Raw genomic sequence first — 26,350 nt, 5'->3', positions numbered from 1 at the left:
AATCAAAAGAGTCACAAAAGTGATTGTGCTGATTTTGGTAGTGGGCTGCATGTGCATGATATCTGCTGGAGGGGCAACCCCCCCCCCAACCTATACATAAATTCCTGCAACAGCAGCTATGGATCGGGAGACAATGGAGGGCTGCGCATTTAAGGATGAAGCACTGCGGTTGTCTGCAAGGGCTTCCCACGCGGCGGGGTGGATTCTGACAGCCTACATGTCACTTTTGCAGGCAGCTTTCTCTGGGCGGGGCCTCGGGCCCGGCAGCATCAGCCTCCCGGCCTCCCCTACCTCGCAGGGTTGTTGTTGCGGGGAACCAAACCCGGGCGCCGCCTGGCGCTCCTTTGCAGGCCAGCAACGCAACGGGAACGCAAAGCTGAAATCCCGACGGGCAAACCGAGCTGCGATCCCTCCCTCCCGCGATTGCAATTGCATTTCTTGCTCCTCCTCCTCCTCCTGGCGGGCAGGGTCAGAGTTGGGCCAAGATGGCGGCTCCCATGAGTGACACGTTCTCCTTTTGTATGGACCCCGCCGGCCAAGCCCGCCGCGCCCTGGAGGTGCGATTCATCAGCAACGTCAAGGTGAGCAAGAGGGAGCCGCTCCCTGATTCCCCCCCCCGCACCTCCTCCTGCTGCGGATCCAGTGGATCCTCCTCTGCTGCAGGGAAGGCGATCTCCTCCGTCCCTCTCCCCGCTGCCAGATCCTGCGGGGAAACGCAAGGCTGCAGCGACTGGCTGCTGTGCGCACTTGCAAGGGACCAAACCATCCAATGCGCCCAGGGCGCAAAGTGGCCTCCGTTGCGCGCGGATCGGGGGTGTCAGGATGCCGGCCTGCCGGGCGGCGGGGCCGGCTTCGGAGCAAAGATGCGCAGGGCGGGGTATCTGCAGAGATGCGGGCTCCCGGGGCCGGATCCGGCCGGGTTTCCCCACGCGCAACCACGCCCGGGCCGCCGCCACATCAGCTGAGAGACTGCCATCCTGGGGTGGGGCGTTGGATCGCTTTCCGATCTGGCGATGGTGCCAGCTTGCCCAAAGGTGGGAGGGAGCCTCCAGTGAAATCGGCGGGACTTGCTCCCGAGTAAGCGCTGGCAAGCGGGGAGAGCTGGGTTCCTGCTTGTTGGGAGCATCGTGGGCGCCTGGTTGGGGACAGGATGCTGGGCTGGGGCGGGAGGGGCTTTGGCAAGGCTTTTTCCTTGGCTTTTGATTCGGACGGGGCAAATTGATCTCTGCTGGGCTCCTAGCCAGGATGGGGCCGTGGGATCCCGGTTTCTGGAAGCCACAGGAGGACAGAGGGCTCTTGCACCCGAATCCTGTTTGCTGGCTCTCTGCAATGGGCAACTGGTTGGTCACTGTGAGCTCAGGGTGCTGGCCTAGGTGGGCCCCTTGTGGCCGGATCAAGTTGCAGGACTCTGTTGCAGAGACCCCTCGTGGATTACCTCCTAATATGTTTTTGATTTTGCCAAACGGGGATTTTAATAAACCAATTTTATTGCACGAAACAAATCCACATTATTTTGATCCATTCCCGCAGGGCCCCTGGAAGGCATAGGGCCCATAGGCGGATATAACATATAACACTGGTCTCCCAGTACATTTCCGAGTGCAATTCAGAGTGTTGGTGCTGATCTTGAAAGCCCTAAATGGCCTCCACCCAGGATACCTGAAGGAGTGTCTCCACCCCCATCGTTCAGCCCAGACGCTAAGGTCCAGCTCTGAGGGCCTTCTGGTGTTTCCCTCCCTGTGAGAAGCCAAGTTACAGGGAACCAGGCAGAGGGCCTTCTCGGTGGTGGCACCTGCCCTGTGGAACGCCCTCCCATCAGATGTCAAAGAGAAAATAACGACCAGACTTTTAGAAGACATCTGAAGGCAGCCCTGTTGAGGGAAGCTTTTAATGTTTAATAGGTTATTGTATTTTAATATTATGTTGGAAGCCGCCCAGAGTGGCTGGAGAAACCCAGCCAGATGGACGAGGTATAAATAATAAATTACCCTATTTTTTGCTCTATAGGACTCACTTTTTCCCTCCTAGAAAGTAAGGGGAAACGTGTGTGCGTCTTATGGAGCGAATGCAGGCTGCGCAGCTATCCCAGAAGCCAGAACAGCAAGAGGGATTGCTGCTTTCACTGCGCAGCGATCCCTCTTGCTGTTCTGGCTTCTGAGATTCAGAATATTTTTTTTTCTTGTTTTCCTCCTCCATAAACTAGGTGCGTCTTGTGGTCTGGTGCGTCTTATATAGCGAAAAATACGGATTATTATTATTATTATTATTATTATTATTATTATTATTATTCCTACTCTGCCAAGTTGCTGTGAGGAGAGGCCTGCCTCCTTTATGGTAGCGACTAACCTGAATGTCTTTAAAAGAGGAATAGACCAAATCATGGAAGAAGATAAGAGGCTAACTGTGGCCAGTAGCCGCCATGGCAATGTGGGGGCTGTGCACCTCTGAATGCTGTTTGCAAGGAATCACAAGTGGGCACACAGCCCATTAGAATAACTGAACAGTTGAGTTGGAAGGGATCCCGGGGGTCATTTAGTCCAACCCCCTCCAATGCATGAATCCTTGCCCAACGTGGGATTCGAATCCATGACCCTGAAATTAAGAGTCTCATGCTCTACAGACTGAGCTATCCCAGAGGGAGAAATGTGTATTGTGTTGACCACAATTAGCTTCTGCTGTTGGGGCACAACTGGCGTCCACTGGGTGAAGACCGCTAATAGCAAGCCCAGATAATCTGGATCAGACCAAATTGGGGCAGGTGCCCATTTAACCTGGTGTGCCCTTTTGCCCCTAGTGCTCTCATCCTTGGGCTGCCAGTGTGTGTTACGGATTATTTTCACGACTCGTCGGGGTACGGTAGGGCGGCCATTCGTCTCCACCCAGCTGATGTCGTAACTGAGTATGTGCTTGAACCTCTTTGAAGAGGAGCTGGCCTCAGCAAGGAATCCAAGCTCCTTGTCTGTACCTGGTCGCCTGGAGCTGTTTCTTAGCTCGCCCCAGCCGACCAGGCAACCGCTGGTTCCATGTTTTGCTTCTCTTCCTCCTTCCCGCTGCCCTCCTGTCTCCAAATCAAGCTTATTATTATTAATTATTATTATTATTATTACTACTACTACTACTACTACAGTGGATGCTTGGGTTGTGAACGTGATCCGTGCGGGAGGCACATTCACAACCTACGAGTCTGTGCACGCGTGGGTCACAATTTGGTACTTCTGCACATGTGCAAAGCACGATTTAGCGCTTCTGCGCATGTGCAAGTGCCGAAACCCGGAAATAACCATTCCGGTACTTCTGGGCTTGGCGCGGTGCACAACCCGAAGCGTCTGTAACCCGAGGTATGACTGTATTATCTTTTGTTCTGTCGATGTTAAAAGGGCAAAGGACTCTTCGCCACCAGAAACATCAAGAAGGGGGAAACAATTTTCGTTGAGAAGCCGGTGGTGTCTGCCCAGTTCCTCTGGAATGCCCTGTATAAATATAGAGGTGAGCAAACCGACACTCTACTCCATTTGGGGAGAAGACATTGCATTGTTGAATACAACGTGTGCATTGGGGTGTGTGCATATATCTGTGTGTGTGTCTGTTATCTAGAAATTGGACTACAGTGGTACCTCGGGTTAAGTACCGTATTTTTCGCTCTATAACACGCACCTGACCATAACACGCACATAGTTTTTAGAGGAGGAAAACAAGAAAAAAAATATTCTAAACGAAACAGTGGATGTATGATTTTTGTGGTTCATGCTGTGGCCACAGACATGTGATCTGACGGTGAGTTTGGGGTAGCCCAATGCAAAAATCCTGAGGATCCATATGGATCCGTGCTTTGTAACCAGGCTCTCTGTCCCTCTCTTCTCCCCACTAAGCGGCTCTTCTCCCGCTTTGCTGTTTCAAAGCGAGCCACGGAGGAAGGAAGGAAAGGGAACCATGGATCCTCTGCTCACGACTGCCGCAGATCCCCCCGCCATCCGTAGGCATTCGCTCCATAACACGCACAGACATTTCCCCTTACTTTCTAGGAGGAAAAAAGTGAGTGTTATGGAGCAAAAAATACGGTAATTAATTCGTTCCAGAGGTCCGTTCTTAACCTGAAACTGTTCTTAACCTGAAGCACCACTTTAGCTAATGGGGCCTCCTGCTGCCGCCGGAGCACAATTTCTGTTCTCATCCTGAAGCAAAGTTCTTAACCCGAGGTACTATTTCTGGGTTAGCGGAGTCTGTAACCTGAAGCGTCTGTCACCCGTGGTACCACTGTATATCCCACGTTGTGCCAGAAGGGGGTTCCACGGGATTTGCATATCATCTCCTCCCACTGTGTACCCCCAGAATCTGCTCCAGAGGATCCACCGACCCCACACTGCTGATTCTGAGGGTGTGCAGCTGAGGGGCTGAAGAGGGCAGGGGAGAAAGAGGAAATTCCCGTGTGCGCAGAGAAGTCCTCTAGAGCTGCAGCTTGGATACTCATCTAGTCTAGCCTCTGCAATGCAGGGGTAATTTAGGATAACCTAAGATACTGTAAGGACTTCTGTATCCTGTGTTGTATACGTTGCATACCTTTGGTTATCTGGTGCCCTGAGCAAGGACAAAATTTGGCGCACCCCCCCCCCCAATTTTTTCTTCTTCTTTTCGACATAATTCCTTTTGGTACACTTGCTTTTTTTAATGGATCGCCTCAGTACATACCTGTATAAATATAGGTATTACCGTATTGGCCTGAATATAAGCCGCAGCTGCCAATAAGCCACACCTTTAAAATTCAAGACAAAAAAGACAATCCCCGAATATAAGCCGCTCCCTTAAAATTGGGTTACAGGCTGAAAATCGCTGTGGTTGGTAGAATTGTAACTCCGCGCCAATTTAAGCCTTTTGTCTTGCAAGCCCACAAAAGTTACCATATACAGCGGTACCTCAGGTTAAGTACTTAATTCGTTCCGGAGGTCCATTATTAACCTGAAACTGTTCTTAACCTGAAGCACCACTTTAGTTCATGGGGCCTCCTGCTGCTGCTGTGCCGCTGGAGCCCGATTTCTGTTCTCATCCTGAAGCAAAGTTCTTAACCTGAAGCACTATTTCTGGGTTAGCGCCTCCTGCTGCTGCCACGCCACCGGAGCACGATTTCTGTTCTCATCCTGAAGCAAAGTTCTTAACCTGAAGCACTGTTTCTGGGTTAGCGGAGTCTGTAACCTGAAGCGTATGCAACCTGAGGTACCACTGTAGTTGCTAAAATCGCAAATCGCTATTCAGTTGCTACAATTCCACAGGTGCTCACACCCGCAAATGGCAAATGAACAGTCTCAAGCTCGCAAATCGGCAATAAAACTTTTTTGGGGGGGCTCCGTTTTACTGTATGTGTTTCAACAGCGATATCGTAAAAGCCGATTTTTGTAAGGTTGCGAATTTAAGCTGTGCGGGATCCATTCCAATCCTGCTTCCGCTCCGGTCATGGGACCGAGGCGGCTCTGGTCGCCCTAACAGAAGATCTCTGCAGGCAGCTGGATCAAGGCGGGTCGGGGCTGCTGATTTGCAACCCGAGAATCCACCTTATTTACTTTGCAATAAAAATTCTTTAAATAAAAAAAAAGGAAAGGAAAAAATGTTTTACATTCCCAGCACTTGCTTTCCTTCATGGCTCTTTTCTTACCCCCATCTCCCCTCCAGCCTGCGACCATTGCTTGCGAGCGCTGGAGACAGCGGAAGAGAATGCGCAGAGGCTGCTGGGGAAACCCCAAGCCCTTCCTCACCCGGAGCAGTGCAGCATTCGGAAGGAGCTCCATCAACACTGCCCCGCTTGCCAAGTAAGTAGGAGGCAGGCGGATCGCGTCCCCTCGCACAGCCTGGGAATCTCTGTCGCCTTTCCCCGGCTGCCGAAGGGCTGTGCCAAAGCAGGAGGAGTCCCCTTCGATGACAGCTGTGCTTCGCCTCCTATTGCTCCTTAGGTGGCTTATTCTTATATCCTCCTCTTTATTTATTTTTCTTCTTTTTTTATTGGATTAAAATAAATTATACAGACAGCAAAACAAAGCAGCCTAAATTAACATTGCCTAATACCGATAAGAAATAATAATAACTATTACAATAATGAAAATACTAAAAGTACATTCACTTCCCCTTTTAAACTTCTATTCTGGTTACGATATATTACTATTCTATAAGAATCTATTATATCCTTTGCTGTCCCGTATATTATTTTATTTCCTGAATTCAGCCTCACCTTCCCCTCCTCCCCACTGCTTCCCTTTACCTGTGTGAGATCTTCCCATCATAATTTTTTTTCTAGTTGCTTTGATGAAATAGAGTAACATGAAAACTGATAAATTATAATTACTTATTTTGTCCTTACACGCTTAATAATTGCCTATTAAGAGTTCTGCTTTAACACCATATTTCTGCATATATTCCCCTATGCATTCCCATTCTGTATAGAATTTTTGATTGGAGCAGCCCCTGATTGCTGCAGCCATTTTTGCCATCTCAACAAGTACAAGCAACACGTAGACCAGATAGCACTGTAATCTTATTGCATAATATACTTGATTTAGTAACAAAAGCAAACTGTGTGCACTTGTAAATTCTCTAATATGTTTGAAATCAATTGAACACACATCTGTCAATCTTTGAAAGTCCACAGAAGCATAATAAGGCTATGGGTGAAACAAAGGAGTAGATGCTATCCTGTGGGCTAAGCGGTAAAACTTTTTAGGTGTTCATGGTGCCGAAGTAGTAAATGAAGAACAACGTAGGACAGTGATCCCGGATAATCTGACTGTTTCGCTGGAATCTTCTTCAGCACAACTACAAGAGAATTCAAATATGAAACAGTGACCTGTGTACATGAAAACTATAGAAATTTGGGTCGACCTTAGAAAAGGGTGTAAAGAATGAGTATGGTTGTTTAAATTGAGGTCAATAAGTTAAAATTGGCTAATTAAGATGAATTAAGTACAATAATAATAAGGTAAAAGCTGGGGACAAGAACTTGCTGAGCTAACTATTGGAATTGGAATACAAGAAGGGGAGGTGTGGGGAAGTCAGGGAAAGATGTTAAGAAAATAAGGATCTGAAACTATACTTGTTATTTGTGTTGTGTTTTTTTGTGTTTTTGTGTTTGTTTAAAATTTGTGAAACTTTAATAAAAATGTATATATATATAAAAAAAGAAAACTATATAAACTTCACACATTACAATCCATATGCTACAACTACAATAAGAAGAACAAAGGTACATACCCCATAGATTAGAAAAATGCACAAGGAGCAGTGGCCATGTGGTCCTGTAACCACTGCTACCAGTTGCATGATACCTGAAGCATAAGTAACCATTCCCAGGTGGCGTTCATTACAGGGAGACTGATTGCAGTAATTCAATTTAAAGGTACAAAGCAATATAACAACAATAGAAAAACATCAAATAAAGCAATTTAAATCCAGTTCAGAATTGAGCCCTTCAGGGTGAATGCTCTTAAACATAAAAATGAATTGAGATTCTTTCTGTCATAGCCGTTTTTCATGATCTTGTCTTTGGTTGATGGTTTTCTGATTCAACCACAATACTGTGAACAGTAAATCCCTATCAGAATGATTCTGTGATATAAAATGCTCAACCAGAGGAGCTTCCCCTATCCTTACTCCAACCGCATGAGTGGTGGAGCCGATGTATAACAAGTTACAGGGACACCAAATTAAGTATACAACAACTTTAGTCTGACTGATGAAAAATCTGAAATTTGTTTTTTCATTTTAAAGTTCCTTAGTTTGTTATTCACCTACTACTTTGGCCCCATGAACACCTAAAAAAAGTTTTACCGCTTAGCCCACAGGATAGCACAGGGGTCTGCAACCCGCAGCTCCGGAGCCGCATGTGGCTCTTTTACACCTTTGCTGTGGCTCCGGGGCGGATACTAGCGAGGGGAGGAGGCGCATTGTGCGCCCCAACACTCCCCACTGTGGCGGGCGCTGTACTGGCTGTGACGTTGCATGGGGGCGGTGCGTGCGTTAGTCACGCACCGTCCCGACGTCACCTTCCCGCCCGCTGTCAGATCGTGGCTCCGGAGATATATTTGTTTTAAATGTCGCAATGGTTTTGCGGCTCCCAGTTGTTGTTTTTTCTTCGGAAACGGGTCCAAGTGGCTCTTTTTGTCTTAAAGGTTGCAGACCCCTGGGATAGCATCTATTACTTTGTTTCAATCATAGACTTATTATATTTCTGTGGACTTTCAAAGATTGACAGACGTGTGTTCAATTGATTTCAAACATATTAGAGAATTTACAAGTGCTCACAGTTTGTTTTTGTTGCACTAAATCATGTATATTATGCAATAAGAATTACAGTGCTATCTAGTATACTGGTCTGCATGTTGCTTGTATTGTTTGTAGTGTTAGGTTTGCAACACAGGGGTTTGTTGTTCTGTATTTTTGCCATCTCGGCAAACTCACAAATCTTAACTTGACATTCTGTCATTTGTGGTACTTTTCTGTTTTCCAGTATTTTGCCGTAAGTATTCTTGCGGCTGCGGTTATATACAAAAATATATTCCTTTTGTCAATAAACTCAATGACTCTGTTTTTGTGTGTGTGTTTTTTGAAATAGAGCTCCTGAGGATCTTTTTGATCTCCTCATGTATCTCATTCCAAAATTGTCTTACCACCTTACACCCCCACCACATATGGTATAATGTCCCCACCTCTTTCGTGCACTTCCAGCAGAGATTTGGATGCTTTTTATAATTTTTTGCTGATTTTACTCCTTAGGTGGCTTATTGCAGCGCAGAGTGCCGTCAGCTTGCCTGGGAACAGTATCACCAGGTTTTGTGCCTGGGGCCGTCCAGGCAGGACCCCAACCACCCGCTCAGCAAACTGCAGGAGGCCTGGAGGTATTTATTTCTCATTTTTGAGGGGGTTTTTTAACCTCGTGTTCTGATGTCGCAAACCGCCCTGAGACGTACGGATGAAGGGCGGCTATGCAGATTTTTTAAATATATAAATATTTTTATTAAACAATTTCAACATAACAAATTATCAGTCCAAATAATCAATCATATTATTTCTCCCCCCATCCCTCCCTCTCCCCCCAACCTAGGACTTCCCTCAGCTCCCCTCTCTGATTTCTTTACACATATTGTTCTTTGCCTTGTCTATCATATGTTCAGCCGATAAATTTGTGGATGTTTCATCAAAACCAGCCAATGAGTCCAGATCATTTTGTCCCATTCTTCCTTGAAGTCACAATTGTCCTGGTCACGCAATTTGTATGTCAATTTACCCAATTCCGCATAGCTCATCAGTTTTTCTTGCCACTGTTCTTTGGCTTTCCTCATTCTTCCATCCTTGTGCTAGCAAGACTCTTGCCGCTGTTTGTAGCATACATAAATAAGTTCTTTATTTTTCTTGGCATAGAATCATAGAATCATAGAGTTGGAAGAGACCACAAGGGCCATCGAGTCCAACCCCCTGCCAAGCAGGAAACATCATCAGAGCACTCCTGACATATGGTTGTCAAGCCTGTGCTTAAAGACCTCCAAAGAAGGAGACTCCACCACACTCCTTGGCAGCAAATTCCACTGTCGAACAGCTCTTACTGTCAGGAAGTTCTTCCTAATGTTTAGGTGGAATCTTCTTTCTTGTAGTTTGGATCCATTGCTCCGTGTCCGCTTCTCTGGAGCAGCAGAAAACAACCTTTCTCCCTCCTCTATGTGACATCCTTTTATATATTTGAACATGGCTATCATATCACCCCTTAACCTCCTCTTCTCCAGGCTAAACATGCCCAGCTCCCTTAGCCATTCCTCATAAGGCATCGTTTCCAGGCCTTTGACCATTTTGGTTGCCCTCCTCTGGACACGTTCCAGTTTGTCATTGTCCTTCTTGAACTGTGGTGCCCAGAACTGGACACAGACCTCCAGGTGAGGTCTGACCAGAGCAGAATACAGTGGCACTATTACTTCCCTTGATCTAGATGCTATACTCCTATTGATGCAGCCCAGAATTGCATTGGCTTTTTTAGCTGCCGCGTCACTCTGTTGGCTTATGTCAAGTTTGTGGTCAACCAAGACTCCTAGATCCTTTTCACATGTACTGCTCTCAAGCCAGGTGTCCCCCATCTTGTATTTGTGCCTCTCAGTTTTTTTGCCCAAGTGCAATACTTTACATTTCTCCCTGTTAAAATTCATCTTGTTTGTTTTGGCCCAGTTCTCTAATCTGTCAAGGTCGTTTTGAAGTGTGATCCTGTCCTCTGGGGTGTTAGCCACCCCTCCCAGTTTGGTGTCATCTGCAAATTTGATCAGGATGCCCTTGAGTCCATCAGTCCAGGTCTATGCAGGTCTATGCAGATTTAATAAATAATAATAAAGAGACTTTTTCTGTCCGCAGCAGAGAGGACTTGGGGGTATAAAAGAGGGGGATTTTTAAACCATCAGGCTGCAGGGCTTAGTTGCTTAGATTAGCCAGTTTAGAAGCCTTTTGGTTGACTGGAAAGGTGTGCCCCCGTTGCCTGGATGAATGGGGCACCAGGGTTTTAAAGAACAATTATTATTCCTGAAAAACCCACAACTGTACATGTAGCATCTGAAAACAAAATATAGTCTTCGCCTTTTAGAATCCTCCAAAATACCTTGGGGGTCATGTGCTCTTAGCCTCTAGCCTTCTCGGCTGAGGCAGCAAATCGGCTGATACAACACCCCTGAAAGGTGGGCCAGGCAGCTTAAATAACTCTATTATTATTATTATTATTATTATTATTATTATTATTATTAAACCCTATTGTTTGTTCGGCTGCTTTTTGCCATTGCAACTGAAAGCTGCTTTGGGGTGGGGAGGAGGAGGGTTTATTGGTTTGTGCTGTTTTTATTATGCATTTTGCATTATCTTGTATTCTGAAATCTACAGGTGAGGGGCAGTATGCAATTTTCTTTTTTTTAAAATATATATATATATTACAAAAGAAAATGCACAGAATAAAAGCAGAGAGGAGAAAATTCAAAGGTCAAGGACTTTGCAGATATTTACAAGATGCTGTTGGAGCCGGTTTTGGCTGAATAGCGGGGGGGGGGGAGCTAATAATAATAATAATAATACCTCCAGTTAATTATTATTCTGCTAGGGCTAGAGCACTCTGCTTCCCCCCTCTGTTTCGTCTGTGATTATGTGAATAAGAAATCCCTTAACTTCTATTCCAGGAACATCCATTACCCCCCTGAGACTTCGAGCATCATGCTCATGGCCAGAATGGTTGCAACTGTCAAGCAGGTTTGTGTTGGGGTTTGTGGTACCCCAAGATCTGTGGCCTTGTGTGAGTGTCTGGAGGAGGGATGGCGGCTATCAGATTGAGGTTGAACCCTGACAAGACAGAAGGACTGTTTTGGGGGGACAGGAGGCGGGCGGGTGTGGAGGACTCCCTTGTCCTGAATGGGGTAACTGTGCCCCTGAAGGACCAGGTGTGCAGCCTGGGAGTCAATTCTGTGTCCAGGGCAGCTGTCTACCAGCTCCATCTGGTACATGGGCTGAGGCCCTAGCTGCCCACAGACTGTCTGGCCAGAGTGGTGCATGCTCTGGTTATCTCCCCCTTGGACTACTGCAATGCGCTCTATGTGGGGCTACCTTTGAAGGTGACCCGGAAACTACAACTAATCCAGAATGCGGCAGCTAGACTGGTGACTGGGGGCAGCCGCTGAGACCATATAACACCGGTCTTGAAAGACCTACATTGGCTCCCAGTATGTTTCTGAGCACAATTCAAAGTGTTGGTGCTGACCTTGAAAGCCCTAAATGGTCCAGTGTCTCCACCTCCATCGTTCAGCCTGGACACTGAGGTCCAGCTCTGAGGGCCTTCTGGCGGTTCCCTCCCTGCGAGAAGTGAGGTTACAGGGAACCAGGCAGAGGGCCTTCTCGGTGGTGGCGCCCACCCTGTGGAACGGCCTCCCATCAGAAGTCAAAGAAATAAACAACTCTCTGACTTTTAGAAGACACCTGTAGGCAGGCCTGTGCCAGGAAATTTTTAAGGTCTGATGTTCTATTGTGTTTCTAAATAATCAATCAGTATTACGGTCCAGAGACCCAACAAATTGTTACAAAGCAATGCACAATTCAGACAGCCTACCACTAAGTTAAACAAGCATTGGTTCTTGCAACCACCGATAAAAACTTCGCCACTGCCAATGTTCTAGCCTTTGTCCGGTCTTCCAATAGGAACCTGAAATAGTGAGCCACTGAATTTCCCAGGAAAGGTACCAGCAAGGGTAATATCAGTTCAGCCCTGGCTTGCTCATATTTTGCACAATGCAACAAAATATGTTTTATGGAATCGGTGTCTAGGGCACACCAGCAAAGTCTGTCCTGGTAGGGAACTCCTCTCAACCTGTCATCCAACACAATTTTTTAAATATTTTGTTGGCTGCTGCCCAGAGTGGCTGGGGCAACCCTGTTATCTGAGCGGCATATAAACAAGAAAATTATTTGGCTTTAAAGAAAGGCTAGGTCTGGGCTGGGGGAACTTTTTTTGGCTCCCAAGGGCCACATTGGGTGAGCTTCCGAGGGCCGCATGGCAATAGTGGGCAGAGCCGGAGTTGTGACTTCTGCCTTAGTATGGCCGGCCGCATTCCAGCAAATACCAGAGAGATGCGCACACACATTGACCCTCACTCTTCCACCCAGGCAAGCAGGAGACACGAGCCGTCATTCCTGCGTTTCAGGGGGTTGGAATAGAAGACCGCTGGGGGTCTCTTCCAAGTCTACAGTGTTGAGATTCTGTGATTCTTGCAGTTCAGGGATGCATCCACCCACAGAGGACCTTACGGTCTTCAGATAAAAACATCTTGGAGATCCCTGGCCACAGGGAGGTTAGGCTGTCCTCAACCAGAGCCAGGGCCTTTTCCGTACTGGCCCCGACGTGGTGGAATGCTCTGTCACAAGAGACTGGGCCATGCGGGACTTGACATCTTTCCGCAGGGCCTGCAAGACAGAGCTGTTCCACCAGGCCTTTGGCCAAGGCATAGTCTGACCCCCTCCTTTGGTAATCCTCACAGAACTCCAGCCCAATGGTTACCATTCAATTCTGAATTGAGTTTAGAATGTATTTTAATTAATTGATTGTGATTTTATGTAAACTGTGTTACTTTTATTGTTGTTAGCCACTCTGAGCCCGGCTTCGGCTGGTGAGGGCGGGATATAAATAAAAAATTATTATTACAGTGGTACCTCGGGTTACATACGCTTCAGGTTACAGACTCGGGTTAAGAATTTTCTTCAGGATGAGAACAGAAATCGTGCTCCAGCGGCGCGGTGGCAGTGGGAGGCCCCATTAGCTAATAATAATAATAATAATAATAATAATAATAATAATAATAATAATAATAATAATAATAATTATTTATTATTTATACCCCGGCCATCTGGCTGGGCTTCCCCAGCCACTCTGGGCGGCTTCCAAAAGAATATTAAAATACTATAATATATCAAACATTAAAAGCTTCCCGAAACAGGGCTGCCTTCAGATGTCTTCTAAAAGCCTGGTAGTTGTTGTTCTGTTTGACATCTGGTGGGAGGGTGTTCCACAGGGAAGGCGCCACTACCGAGAAGGCCCTCTGCCTGGTTCCCTGTAACTTGGCTTCTCGCAGTGAGGGAACTGCCAGAAGGCCCTCGGTGCTGGACCTCAGTGTCCGGGTAGAACGATGGGGGTGGAGACGCTCCTTCAGCTAAAGTGGTGCTTCAGGTTAAGAACAGTTTCAGGTTAAGAATGGACCTCTGGGACGAATTAAGTACTTAGCCAGAGGTACCACTGTATTATTATTATTATTATTATTATTATTATTATTATTATTATTATTATTATCCCAGCCTGGCCGACGCATGCAAGGAGAGCAGAGTGGAGGGCCTGGGAGAGGGAGAGGAGGGGGGAGCATGCCAGAGCCCTGCAGCCCACGGGACGGTGCTTCCCCACTCCTTGTATAGACCAAGGGGAGAGGTCTTTCAGCATCTTCTTGCCTCGATTGTTCCTGAGAAGCTCCCTGCAACAAGAGAAGTAAAAGCCGCATTTTATTTTGTTTGTTTGTTTGTTTCCTTGCAGGCAAAGGACAAAGACTGGTGGATCAAACTCTTCGCTCAGTTCTGCAGCAAAACAGCCAACGAGGAAGAGGAGATTGTCCACAAACTCCTGGGGGATAAATTTAAGGTTGGGAACCCTGTGATAACAGAAGGGTTGGTCTTCTGCGGGCTGGTGAGCCGTTCATTTGCAGCGGGGTTGGACTAGATGACCCTTGGGAGTCCCAGCTATTCAGTTCTGTGACTCTGGGGTTCTTTCTTTCTGCCCGTCTCCTTTGACCCAAAGGAAGCGTCGTAATCTTAATCCTGCGCCTGCCTCCCCTGTGCATGCGCAGTGGTCGGTAGAAACCAACCTGCGGTTTCCATTATCTTGATTCCCCCAACGTGATTAGCCTGCGGAACTCCCTGCCACCAGAGGCAAGGCTGGCCACCAAACCTGGATGGCTTTGAAAGAGGATTGGACAAATCCATGGAGGAACAGAGGGCTATTCATGGCCACTAGCCACAATGACTATATGCCCCGGCCGTCGGAGGCAGCGATGCTTCTGAATATCAGTTGCTGGAAACAACAGGAAGGGGAGAGGGGGTTTTGTGTTCGAATCCCGCTTGCGGGTTTCCTGCAGGCATTGAACTGATTTTGTAATGAATTGATTTTAGAATACTGTATTATTTTACTGTTGTTAGCCGCTCTGAGCCCAGCATCGGCTGGGGAGGGCGGGATATAAATAAAGTTTTGTTTTAATTTTATTATTATTATCTGGTTGGTCCCAGGATGCAGAGCTCCTGGCCTCATCCTGTTCTTATCTCACATTTCAGTAAAAGCACATTTCTGTTAGGACTCCAGAGAGATGTGTGGGCAGGATCTCACGGGCTGGCAGTTGATGGGAGTTCAAAACAGCCAGAAGCTTCGAGAAGGTTGCAGGGACAGAATCAAGCATGGACTTGTTTCCATTATTCCTAGCGTTGAATGACTTGTGATCTTCTCCTCCACCTCTCCAGGGCCAGCTGGAAGTCCTGCGCGTCCTTTTCACCGAAGCCCTTTACGACGACCATCTCAGCAGGGTAAAGCCAGAATTTTTGTAGCTGGGAGCAGTTCCACGCTCCAGTTTTCTCCTTTAGCGGGGGCTGGAATAGATGCCCTTTGGGAAGGTTTCTGGATCTGTCTGAGTTTCCCCAGCCACTCTGGGTGGCTCCCAATACAGTGTTAAAAGCATCAAACATTAAAAACTTCCCTGTACAGGGCTGCCTTCAGATGTCTTTTAAAGATAAGATAGCTGCTTATTTCCTTCGCAACTGAAGGGAAGGCGTTCCACAGGGCAGGCACCACGACCGAGAAGGCCTTCTGCCTGGTTCCCTGTAACGTCACTTCTCGCAGCAAGGGAACCACCAGAAGGCCCTCGGAGCTGGACCTCAGTGTCCGGGCTGAACTATGGAGTGGAGACGCTCCTTCGGGTATACTGGACTGAGGCCGTTTAGGGCTTTAAAGGTCAGCCCCAACACTTTGAATTGTGCTTGGAAACATACTGGGAGCCAATGCAGATCTCTCAGGACCGGTGTTATGTGGTCCCGGCGGCCAGTCCCAGTCACCAGTCTAGCTGCCGCATTCTGGATTAGTTGTAGTTTCCGGGTCACCTTCAAAGGTAGCCCCACGTAGAGCGCATTGCAGTAATCCAAGCGGGAGATAACCAGAGCATGCACCACTCTGGCGAGGCAGTCCGCAGGCAGATAGGGTCTCAGCCTGCGTACCAGATGGAGCTGATAAATAGCTGCCTTGGATACAGAATTGACCTGTCCCTCCATGGACAGCTGCGAGTCCAAAATGACCCCCAGGCTGCACAGCTGGTCCTTCGGGGGCACAGTTACCCCAATCAGGACCAGGGAGTCCCCCACACCTGTCTGCCCCCTGTCCTCCAAAAACAGTACTTCTGTTTTGTCAGGATTCAACCCCAATAGGCAGGGAGTTTCAAAGTTGTCTGAGGGCAGCCACTGAGAAGGCCCTGTCCTGCGTCCCCACCAAGTGTCCCTGTGAAGGTGGCGGGACCGAGAGAAGGTGGGCCCCGCTATCTCAGCATCTGGGGCAGGGATGCTGTTTACCACCACCATTTATCTCTTCTCTTTGCTATCTCCTCCTGGCAGTGGTTCTCCCCGGAAGGTTTCCGGTCGCTGTTTGCCCTCGTCGGCACCAACGGACAGGGGATAGGAACCAGGTAAGTTCAGGTGGATTTTAGCCTCCCCCAGGAACTCCCCTGGGTGCTCTGAGAGTTAATTAGGACTTAGTGGAATACATCAACTTCATAGACACCGAGAGACAACAGGACTGCTCAAGGTGCCCCGACTATAAAATTGGAGAAATTGGGAGATATATAGCCGCATCAGCAGCATATCTCTTCTTTCTCGTATCCAAAAATGCTAGAAGGGCCTTTACACTCGCCAGAAGCTCGGCTCTTCCCTCGCCGGTCCTGGAAGGAGCCTTTAAAAAAGTCCCATATGCTCAGAGACTTTGCGCCTGTTCACTGGGGGAGATAGGAAGCCCAGAGCGCTTGCTCTTTAGATGTCCCTTTTATGAAGAGGCACGTAGTAAGACCATTGATCCCCTGCTGGTGAGGCTTACTGACCTCCCGGAAAAGCAAAAATTTGTCCTTCTGTTAGGCAAAGATCATAAGACGACCCGGATGGTCGCCAGATTCTGTGTACAGATCTGTAGGCGCAGACCGTCCCCCGGCTCAAACTAGTTCGTGAAGAAAATCCCCAAACTCGGTTTCATGGGTGACTCTGGGTCATCTCTCTGCGGTAGCCTATATTAAAGTTTTAAGTGTCTATATGCTTATCACGGGACGCGGGTGGCGCTGTGGGTTAAACCACAGAGCCTAGGACTTGCCGATCAGAAGGTCGGCGGTTCGAATCCCTGCGACGGGGTGAACTCCTGTTGCTCGGTCCCTGCTCCTGCCAACCTAGCAGTTTGAAAGCATGTCAAAGTGCAAGTGGATAAATAGGTACCGCTCCGGTGGGAAGGTAAACGGCGTTTTCGTGCGCTGCTCTGGTTCGCCAGAAGCGGCTTAGTCATGCTGGTCACATGACCTGGAAGCTGTACGCCGGCTCCCTCGGCCAATAAAGCGAGATGAGCGCCGCAACCCCAGAGTCTGCCACAACTGGACCTAATGGTCAGGGGTCCCTTTACCTTTACCTTTACCTATCGCATTTATAAAATTTAAATTTATTGTTATACATTGTTTTAGCTGTTTGTTTTCTTTCTGGGAGTGTACGCCCGAGTGTGTTTTATAAGCTGGTCTCCGACCGTAATAAATTATCTAAAAGCCAGACCTAACTTTGTGGTCTGAGGAACTAGTCAGAAGGGCTGTAGATCCAGGGCAGATCACCCGCTTTTCATTGAGAAAGTCCCCGGTTCCTTCCCCTTGCCTGAACCCTGGAGAGTCCCTGCCAGTCCTGGTAGACAGTACTGAGATAGTAATGAGAATCTCAGGTGAGATCCTTGTGCAGTGGAGGTTGCTGCTGGTACCAGTCTTACCTGGAAGTAGAGAAAGGTTCAGATAGCTTGCTGCTGCAGAAGATAAGGCTCAGCAAAACAGTTCTGGACATAGATAGATACAGCTTGTAGGCTTCTCCAGATACAGATACATACAAAATGTCTCTGTTACTCTAAATAAGTTCAGCCGTTCGAGACGTAACGTTGGACAAGTAACACCGACTGGCTAGCAGACTGACTCACAGGCTGAGCTGGGGCAGCCCAGTCAGCTGGGCGGCATATATATGAAAAATACCAGTTGGCACTACAGTCACCAACTTGGGGTGAGTGGAACTCAGTGGCTCGGATATTCCCCCGTTGAAATCACGTTTTAGCCCCTGTGAAGTCACCATTGGCCCTCCACCTCAGTCGCTCTTCGCTGCCGCCTGCAAAATGGGTATAACGGTGTTGGCCTACCTTTTAAGGCACTGCCATTGTGGTGCCCTCTTAGGACCACAACTCCCACAATCCCTGGTCGTTGGCCATGCTGACCCGGACCAATGGGAGTTGTAGAGCGTCTGGGTAGGGGCACCGTGTTGGCTACCCCTGTTTTCAGTGGAGGCGTCCTACGGATTGCCGCAAATCCTTTAGACGTCTCAGAGTTGGAGGTGTGATTTGTGGCGTGCCCTGGCCCAGCGAAATGAGGGCGCTTTTGGTGGTGGCACCCCGAAGGCAATTCCTTGCCAGCCTCCGCAGAGAGGAAGACTCTATAAATGGAAGGAATTGATGCCATCTCTCTGTCTCTCTGGCACCACCCAGCTCCTTGAGCCAGTGGGTCCACGCCTGCGACGCCTTGGAGTTACCCCCCCAGGAGCGAGAGCAGTTGGACGCCTTCATAAACCAGCTGTACAAGGACATAGAGAGAGGTCAGTGAACGGGAAATTGGGGGCCTTGGAACGACGGGGGGGGCGTGCCTTCATGGGTGGGAGGTGCCCAACGCCCTTGGTTGTGGCGGTGTCGTCATGTGCCTGGCATCAGTGGCATAGCATGAGGGGAGCCAGAGGGACTGTTGTCCCGGGTGCAAAATTTGGGAAGCATGTGCAAAATTTCAAAAGAAAAACAAACAAGCAGTGTAAAAATTTCACAAAATAAATAAAAATAATAAACTCCCTCCACCATCACTGCCGCTTCCTGGATCTGATAGTGGTCTTGCCCCGGGCACTGGCATCCCATGCTATGCCACTGCCTGGCATCACCGAGGAACTGGTAAGGATGCTGAACTGTGTTGAGTCCATGCATGGCTCACCTCCAGGCCCTTTCTGCTTTGGAGAGCAGAAGAGCAGGCATTGCAGGATCAGGCCAAAGATCCATTTGTTGTTTTGCCTGATGGGCTGGGTGCTTGATCTTCTCCAACACTCTGGTGAAGCAGGATCGAACCTTGACGTCGTCCAGGGACGGGTGGGAGGAAGAAAACCACCTTGAGCCCCTGGGAGGAAAGTCAGGGTATAAATGTGATGATGATGATAATTTATTATTATTTATACCCCACCCATCTGGATGGGTTTCCCCAGCCACTCTGGGCGGCTTCCAGCAGAATATTAAAATACAGTGATTCTTCAAATGTTAAAAGCTTCCCTTGCCTTCAGATGTCTTCTAAAAGTCGGATAGTTGTTAATTTCTTTGACATCTGATGGGAGGGCGTTCCACAGGGCGGGCGCCACCACCGAGAAGGCCCTCTGCCTGGTTCTCTGCAACTTCGCTTTTTGCAGCGAGGGAACAGTCCGGGCAGAACGATGGGGGTGGAGATGCTCCTTCAGGTATAGTGATAGAATCCTAGAGTTGGAAGGGGCACCCGGGGTCATCTAGTCCAACCCCCTTCAGTGCAGGAATCGCAACTCAAGCATCCCTGACAGACGGCCATCCAACCTCTGCTTAAAAACCTCCTAGGATGGTCTATATCATGGCTCATGTGAGGGTCTTACTGTGCCTGATTCCTGCATTTAGGATTCTCTTTGGGAAAGGGGGATTATTAAGAGACGGAAATTGCCTCTCATATCTTCTTTCCTCCCTCTTTGATTTAGAGACAGGGGAGTTTCTGAATTGCGAAGGGTCTGGCCTCTACATGCTGCAGAGTTGCTGTAAGTATCAGGGGAGGAATAATCTGCCCAAACACTTTTTATAGAATCGTCAAGTGGGAAGGGAACACGAGGGTCATCTAGTCCAACCCCCTGCAGGGCAGGATTCTCATCTGAAGCATCAATGACAGATGGCCATCTGACATCTGCTTAAAAACCTCCAAGGAAGGAGAGTCTGCAACCTCCTGAGGGACAACATTCGCCTGTTGAACAACAGAAATTTCATCCTGGAGTCGGAATCTCCTTTCTTGTAACATGAAGCCACGGGTTCGAGTACTACCCTCCGGAGCCGGAGAAAAGTAGCTTGCTCCATTCTCCACGTGGCAGCCCTTGAGATATTTGAAGATGGCTCTCATATTTCAAAAAATATATACCGTATTTTTCTCTCTATAACACGCAGATTTTTTCTCCTAAAAAGTAAGGGGAAATGTCTGTGCGTGTTATTGAGTGAATGTGTGGTCCCTGGAGCCGACTGGCGCGAGTGCAGGGGCAAAAATCAGATCGCGCGTCACGGAGAAGGGAAACCTGAAAAGAGGAAGCTGCTGCTTTCCTGCATTCTGCCTCAGGGTCTTACTGCCCACCCTCTTCTGTTTCGTTGCTGTGTTTGCTCAAACGGAACAAAGAGCAGGGAAACCCCCTGCCCTCCAGGCAAGCAGAGGGGAAAGGAAAGGATTGCGTCCTTCCTTCTAATTCCTCTCCGTGCTCCGGTGCTGCTGCTGCGTCCAGGGAAGCATTCTAGGGACTCGCAGGCAGCTGGAAAACATGCAGGTGGGAGAGGAAGGGGGGGGGGAGAGAGAGAGTTGAGGGCTGGCTTGGGTGGGTGGGGGGAAACTTTTGCCTTCCTTTCCTCCCTCCCGTTAAACCCCTCTCCTGCATTCTTAGCCAGCTGCTTCTCTGCACACCCCTCTCATGCTCCTTGTCCCTTCTGTGTTTTTCCTTCCCTCCCCACTTAAAACGTGGTTACAAAGCATGGATCCACATGGATCCTCAGGATCTTTGCATTGGGTCACCCCAAATTCACCATCAGATCACATAGCATGTCCATGGCTACAGCCTGCACCAAAAAAATCACGCACCCATTGTTGCCTGGGGCCACAATGGTGCAAAAACGTTACAAAGCACAGATCCACAGAGATTCTCAGGATTTTTGCATTGGGTCACCCCAAATTCACCATTGGATCACATGTCTGGCCACAGCATGAAGCACAAAAATGATACATCCACTGTTTCATTCAGAATTCCCCCCCCCCTTGTTTTCCTCCTCTAAAAACGATGTGCGTGTTATGGTCAGGTGCGTGTTACAGAGCGAAAAATACGGTATATCACACAGGAAATTGTTCCTTGAAGCTCATGGCTGCTCTGTTTGCCTCCTTCCTCAGGTAACCACAGCTGCATCCCCAATGCCGAAACCTCGTTCCCGGATAACAATTTCCTCCTGCACCTGACGGCCTTGGAGGATATCAGGCCGGGAGAGGTGAGAGCCCTGGAGGCCCTTCAGAAACCGGCAGGGCAGGGGTCCAGGAGACCAACACTAGGTGGCGCTAGAGGACATGCAGCCTCCTCTTCTTCCCGGATGAGTTCTGCAACGGGAAGCTGAAACTTAAGGAGGAGGAGTGTCACGGTCTGGTCTACGGGCAATCGAAGTCCTAGCGGAGGACGTCGGGACCGGGGGCAAGATGGTGGGGAGGGAGCAGGAACGAGTGGCCAGGGGTCCGAGGGTCTGGAAGCAAGGAGTCATGAAGTCAGGGGTCTGAGGGTCAGGAAGCAGGGAGTCACGAAGTCAGGGGTCCGAGGGTCAGGAAGCAAGGAGTCACAAAGTCAGGGGTCCGAGGATCAAGAAGCAAGGAGTCACAAAGTCAGGGGTCCGAGGATCAAGAAGCAAGGAGTCACAAAGTCAGGGGTCCGAGGATCAAGAAGCAAGGAGTCACAAAGTCAAGGGTCCGAGGGTCGAGAAGCGAGGAGTCACGAAGTCAGGGGTCCGAGGGTCGAGAAGCGAGGAGTCACAAAGTCAAGGGTCCGAGGGTCGAGAAGCGAGGAGTCACGAAGTCAGGGGTCCGAGGATCAAGAAGCAAGGAGTCACAAAGTCAGGGGTCCGAGGATCAAGAAGCAAGGAGTCACAAAGTCAAGGGTCCGAGGGTCGAGAAGCGAGGAGTCACGAAGTCAGGGGTCCGAGGATCAAGAAGCAAGGAGTCACAAAGTCAGGGGTCCGAGGATCAAGAAGCAAGGAGTCACAAAGTCAAGGGTCCGAGGGTCGAGAAGCGAGGAGTCACGAAGTCAAGGGTCCGAGGGTCGAGAAGCGAGAAGTCATGAAGTCAAGGGTCCGAGGGTCGAGAAGCGAGAAGTCATGAAGTCAGGGGTCCGAGGGTCGAGAAGCGAGGAGTCACGAAATCAGGGGTCCGAGGGTCGAGAAGCGAGAAGCCAAACGCAGCAAGGCAGGAAGCGTGTTGCTGTGGCAAAGAGCCAAAGGGAATTCTGACCTTATATCCCTTCCTGGCTCTTGCCACCCGGTGCTTTGAGTTACCAATCGGCCTCACCTGGGCGGCCGCGCCTTGCCTCTCCAGAACAAACTTAGGAAGGCCCCAGTCCTGCGAAGCCCTACTGGTCACAGGGCCTGGCTCCTGCACGCACACCTGACAAGGAGGAAGCTGAAGGGCCTTGGACTGGTTGTTAAGTAAGAGCGAGAGAAAGAGAGAATGAGTTCCATAAGGGACCCCGAGGGTCATCTAGTCCAACCCACTGCAATCGGCCATGGGTTCGAAGCCCGTGATGGGCAAAAGATTCCTGTGTGGCAGAGGGTTGTACTGGATGACCCTGGAGGGGGGGGGGTCCCTTCCAACTCTACAATTCTGTGATTTTAAGCCAGAATCGGGTAGGCAGGCCGGTGTCTCAGTCTCCTAAATGTACCATCCTGCAGGAGGTGAGAGGGCCCTGAGTTTTTGAGCCCTGTTGCAAAAAATTGGGCATCTCCTGGGCTGGGACGTGTCCCAAAGTTAGGAATGGGTAACGGAAATCTGGGACAAAATATGCATGTCTAAGCTTATGGTTAAGTATGTTGAGAACCAGAGAGCAAGAAGATGCCATTATCGTTGTTTTTTTTATTATTATTATTTAACATTTTTATTGAAAATTCAAACGTACAGAATTATATGTGCACTAAACATGGTGAGACGTAAATAAGAAGGAAAAGGGAAACAGAACCCATGTAGAAGGGAAAATAAAGGGGAGAGAGGAAAAAAACCCAAACTGTATATTTTACAAAGTTGTTATTCTACTTCACCAGATCTTAACCTATTACAGTATTTGTAAGAATCCAATCCAAGAGAACGCCTTTATCGTGTTTTTAAAAATTATTAATTTTTACTAGTTTTACATACCGCTCTTCATCAAATGACCTCAGGACGGTTCAGAAGATAAAAACACAAATAAAAAGGGAAACCACCAAACTATAACAATAACAAAACAGAATATTATTTTTATAATATAATTTTTATTATGTACAGGAGCAATAAGGCACAGCATAACGCAAATCCATTTGTGCTACTTGGAACCATGCGATATGAAATTATCTTGGTATGGGAATTCGTTCCTATGCGCTCAGTTCTAGATATTCCCTTCTGCTTTTATTTAATCTGGCATCTGTAACTATGTTTCGTTTTATTATAAATAAACACCGTATTTTTCCGTATATAAGACGAACCCTATTTTTTGAGCCCCAAATTGAGAAATAAATAATTGCATCATTCCGTGTATAAGATGACCACCAAATTTAAACTTTAAAAATTTGGGAAAAAATATACTCTTATACATGGAAAAACACAGTATATGTTTGTTTGTTTGTTTGTTTTTAATTTAAAGCTGGATAGAACGACGATGAAATAACCTACAAAGATAAACATCAAGTAGCAAGCTCTTTTTTAAACATAGAAATTAAAAAGAAAATAGGTAGAGGAATATACACAGAGGTTTAAAAAGAAAAGTTGGGCATGCCGCTCTGTTTGGGTCAATGTTTGCCTTCAATGTGTGCCATTCCTTATTCCCGAATAGGAGATCTGCATCAGCTACTTGGACTGTTGCCAAAGGGAGCGAAGCCGCCACAGCCGCAACAAGACCCTCCGGTAAGCCTGGGCAGCAAAGTTTGATGCCAGCGGATGCCAACATAATATTAGGAGAGGCCCGGGGCAGGGGGGAGCAAGAGGCATACCTCCCCATCAAGGAATCCTTGTGAATCTGAACGTTGGAAGATTCAGGGCAGATGCAAGGAAAATCCGTCTTAGACTGTGGAACTCTCTGCCACAAGAAGCAGTGATTGCGTGGCTTCCAAAGAGGATGAGGCAGATTGATGGAGGAAGGAGGGAGCTTTTGATGGCTACGGCTGGTGGCAACAATGCTTCTGAATACAGTGGCACCTTGGTTCTCAAACTTAATCCGTTCCGGAAGTCCCTTCCAAAACCAAAGCGTTCCAAAACCAAGGCGCGCTTTCCCATAGAAAGTAATGCAAAATGGATTAATCTGTTCCAGACTATTAAAAACAACTCCTAAAACAGCAATTTAACATGAATTTTACTGTCTTGACGAGACCATTGATCAATAAAACGAAAGCAGTAAACAGTGTACTGCAGTCACACAATCAATCAGTAGCTGAACTGTGTTCCACACAGTCACAAAATACTACTACTACTAATAATAATAATAATAACAATAATAAATTTTATTTATACCCAGCCAGAGCCAGGCTCACGCTCAGGGCGGCTAACACCAATAAAATCACAGTAAAAGCCCTAAACGGCCTCGGTCCTGTATACCTGAAAGGCGTCTCCACCCCCATCATTCAGCCCGGACACTGAGGTCCAGCGCCGAGGGCCTTCTGGCGGTTCCCTCACTGCGAGAAGCGATGTTATAGGAAACCAGACAGAGGGCCTTCTCGGTAGTGGCGCCCGCCCTGTGGAATGCCTTCCCTTCAGATGTGAAAGAAATAAGCAGCTATCTTCTTTTTAAAAGACATCTGAAGGCAGCCCTGTTTAGGGAAGTTTTTAATATTTAATGCTGTATTGTTTTTAACACTTGATTGGCGTCCCCAGCGTGGCTGGGGAAACTCAGCCAGATGGGCGGGGTATAAATATTATTCTTATTAAAATAATAATAATGGGGGGCAATTTCAAATATAGGTGAAAATGTATTTTAAAGATTCCTTAGGGCCCTCGTATCTACGGGACCGCCTCTCCTGGTCTGCCCCACAGAGGACCTTAAGATCCATGAATAACCATAGTTTAGAGGTCCCGGGCCCTAAGGAAGTCAGATTATCCTCCACCAGGGACAGGGCCTTCTCAGTGATGGCTCCGACCTAGTGGAATGCTCTGTCCCATGAGACCAGGGCCCTGCAGGATTTAACTTCCTTCCGTCGGGCCTCTAAGACAGCTATTCCACCTGGCTTTCAATATGAACTTAGCCTGATCTTTTAGTCCCCTTCCTTCCCTCCCCCTCCCCTTTTAATGACGATTACCCGCTCTGGGATCCCACAGCTAATTCCCCCCTGGTCTCCTCGCTGGCCCAAATAGGACTAATTTAGCCAGCTAGCCCTGGGGATCATCTAATGTTTATTGGATGGATTTCCCCCCTAAATTGATTTTGAATTCTGAATTTGTTATTCACGTTTTATACTGCATTTTATGCTTTTTTTTGTTGCATCAATTAAGTGTTTTAAATTTGTTGTTAACCGCCCTGAGCCCGGTTTTCTGAACCGGGGAGGGTGGGGTACAAAGAAAAAAATATTATTATTTATTATTACCCTCCAGAGCAGGAGAAAACAAGCTTGTTCCGGGAAGGACGGGGTACAGTGGTACCTCGCAAGACGAATGCCTCGCAAGACAAAAAACTCGCTAGACGAAAGGTTTTTTCGGCCACGATTTGCCTCGCAAGACGAATTTCCCTATGGGCTTGCTTCGCAAGACGAAAACGTCTTGCGACTTTGTTAAGCCGTTTAAACCGTGCTTCGCAAGACGGAAAATTCGCTAGACGGCAAAAATTGCGGAACGAATTAATTTCGTCTTGCGGGGCTCCACTGTATAAATAATTTATTATTATTATTATTATTATTATTATTATTATTATTATTATTATTATTATTATGTGTTGGGAGGATAACAAACTGAAATCGTCACCATCGTAACCAGCACCCACCCCTTTTCCCCCCTCCTCTGCCCCCTTCCAGGGAAAACTACCTGTTTGTTTGCTCCTGTCCCAAGTGCCTGGCTCAAGCCAACGACCCGGACGTGACGTCGGAAGAGGAAGACGAGGAGGAGGAAGAAGTCGAAGGGGAGCCGGACGACGCAGAACTGGAGGACGAGATGACGGACGTTTGACCCTGGGGGCTGGGCTGGGGGTTTGTCTCTGGAGGCGGCGACATCGGCTTGGGAAGGAGATTCCTGGACTCGTGAGCGGCCAGTGCCGGCAGCCGAGCGAAGGGCAGAGATTTCGCCAGGACGCGATGCCAAGAGTCTGTCCCTTTGGGAAAATGTGCCCCATTTACTGACACCTCCCCTCTCTGCATTGTATCAGAGCTGTTAACCCCCCAAAGAGGGCCGGATCTTCCCCGCCAATTGCCATGGGGCAGTTCCCCAACACCCCCCAAGCCCGTGGGGCAGAGGGGCACAGGCTGAAGGAACCCCTTGACCACCATTTTCCACTTGCCTGGGTACAGTAAAACGATTTGCAACGCAAA

At 48.2% G+C, this 26,350-nt stretch overlaps 1 protein-coding gene across 1 annotated transcript; it reads left to right on the top strand.

Moving 5' to 3' along the window:
* Positions 1-341: 341 nt before the first annotated feature.
* Positions 342-26,350, top strand: SMYD5 (SMYD family member 5). Its single transcript, XM_081207205.1, has 13 exons — positions 342-581; positions 3,378-3,486; positions 5,662-5,798; positions 8,752-8,873; positions 11,175-11,244; positions 14,060-14,164; positions 15,034-15,096; positions 16,171-16,241; positions 18,317-18,423; positions 19,579-19,635; positions 21,012-21,106; positions 23,677-23,747; positions 25,841-26,350. Exons 1-13 carry the CDS (start codon positions 486-488, stop codon positions 25,989-25,991), a joined length of 1,254 nt encoding a protein of 417 aa, XP_081063331.1. The 5' UTR covers positions 342-485; the 3' UTR covers positions 25,992-26,350.

This window comes from Podarcis bocagei (assembly GCF_964188305.1).
Source record: "Podarcis bocagei genome assembly, chromosome: 9".
Taxonomy (NCBI): Eukaryota; Metazoa; Chordata; class Lepidosauria; order Squamata; family Lacertidae; genus Podarcis; species Podarcis bocagei.
Note: the sequence above shows the minus strand (reverse complement) of the source record. Positions and strands in the feature narration are given on the sequence as shown.

Bases quoted from the DNA above. Each gene is read 5' to 3' on its own strand.
- SMYD5 (XM_081207205.1), top strand. From the start codon at position 486: ATGGCGGCTCCCATGAGTGACACGTTCTCCTTTTGTATGGACCCCGCC. The intron at 582-3,377 runs GTGAGCAAGAGG...CGATGTTAAAAG, and splicing joins GATTCATCAGCAACGTCAAG to GGCAAAGGACTCTTCGCCAC. The intron at 14,165-15,033 runs GTTGGGAACCCT...CCACCTCTCCAG, and splicing joins TCCTGGGGGATAAATTTAAG to GGCCAGCTGGAAGTCCTGCG.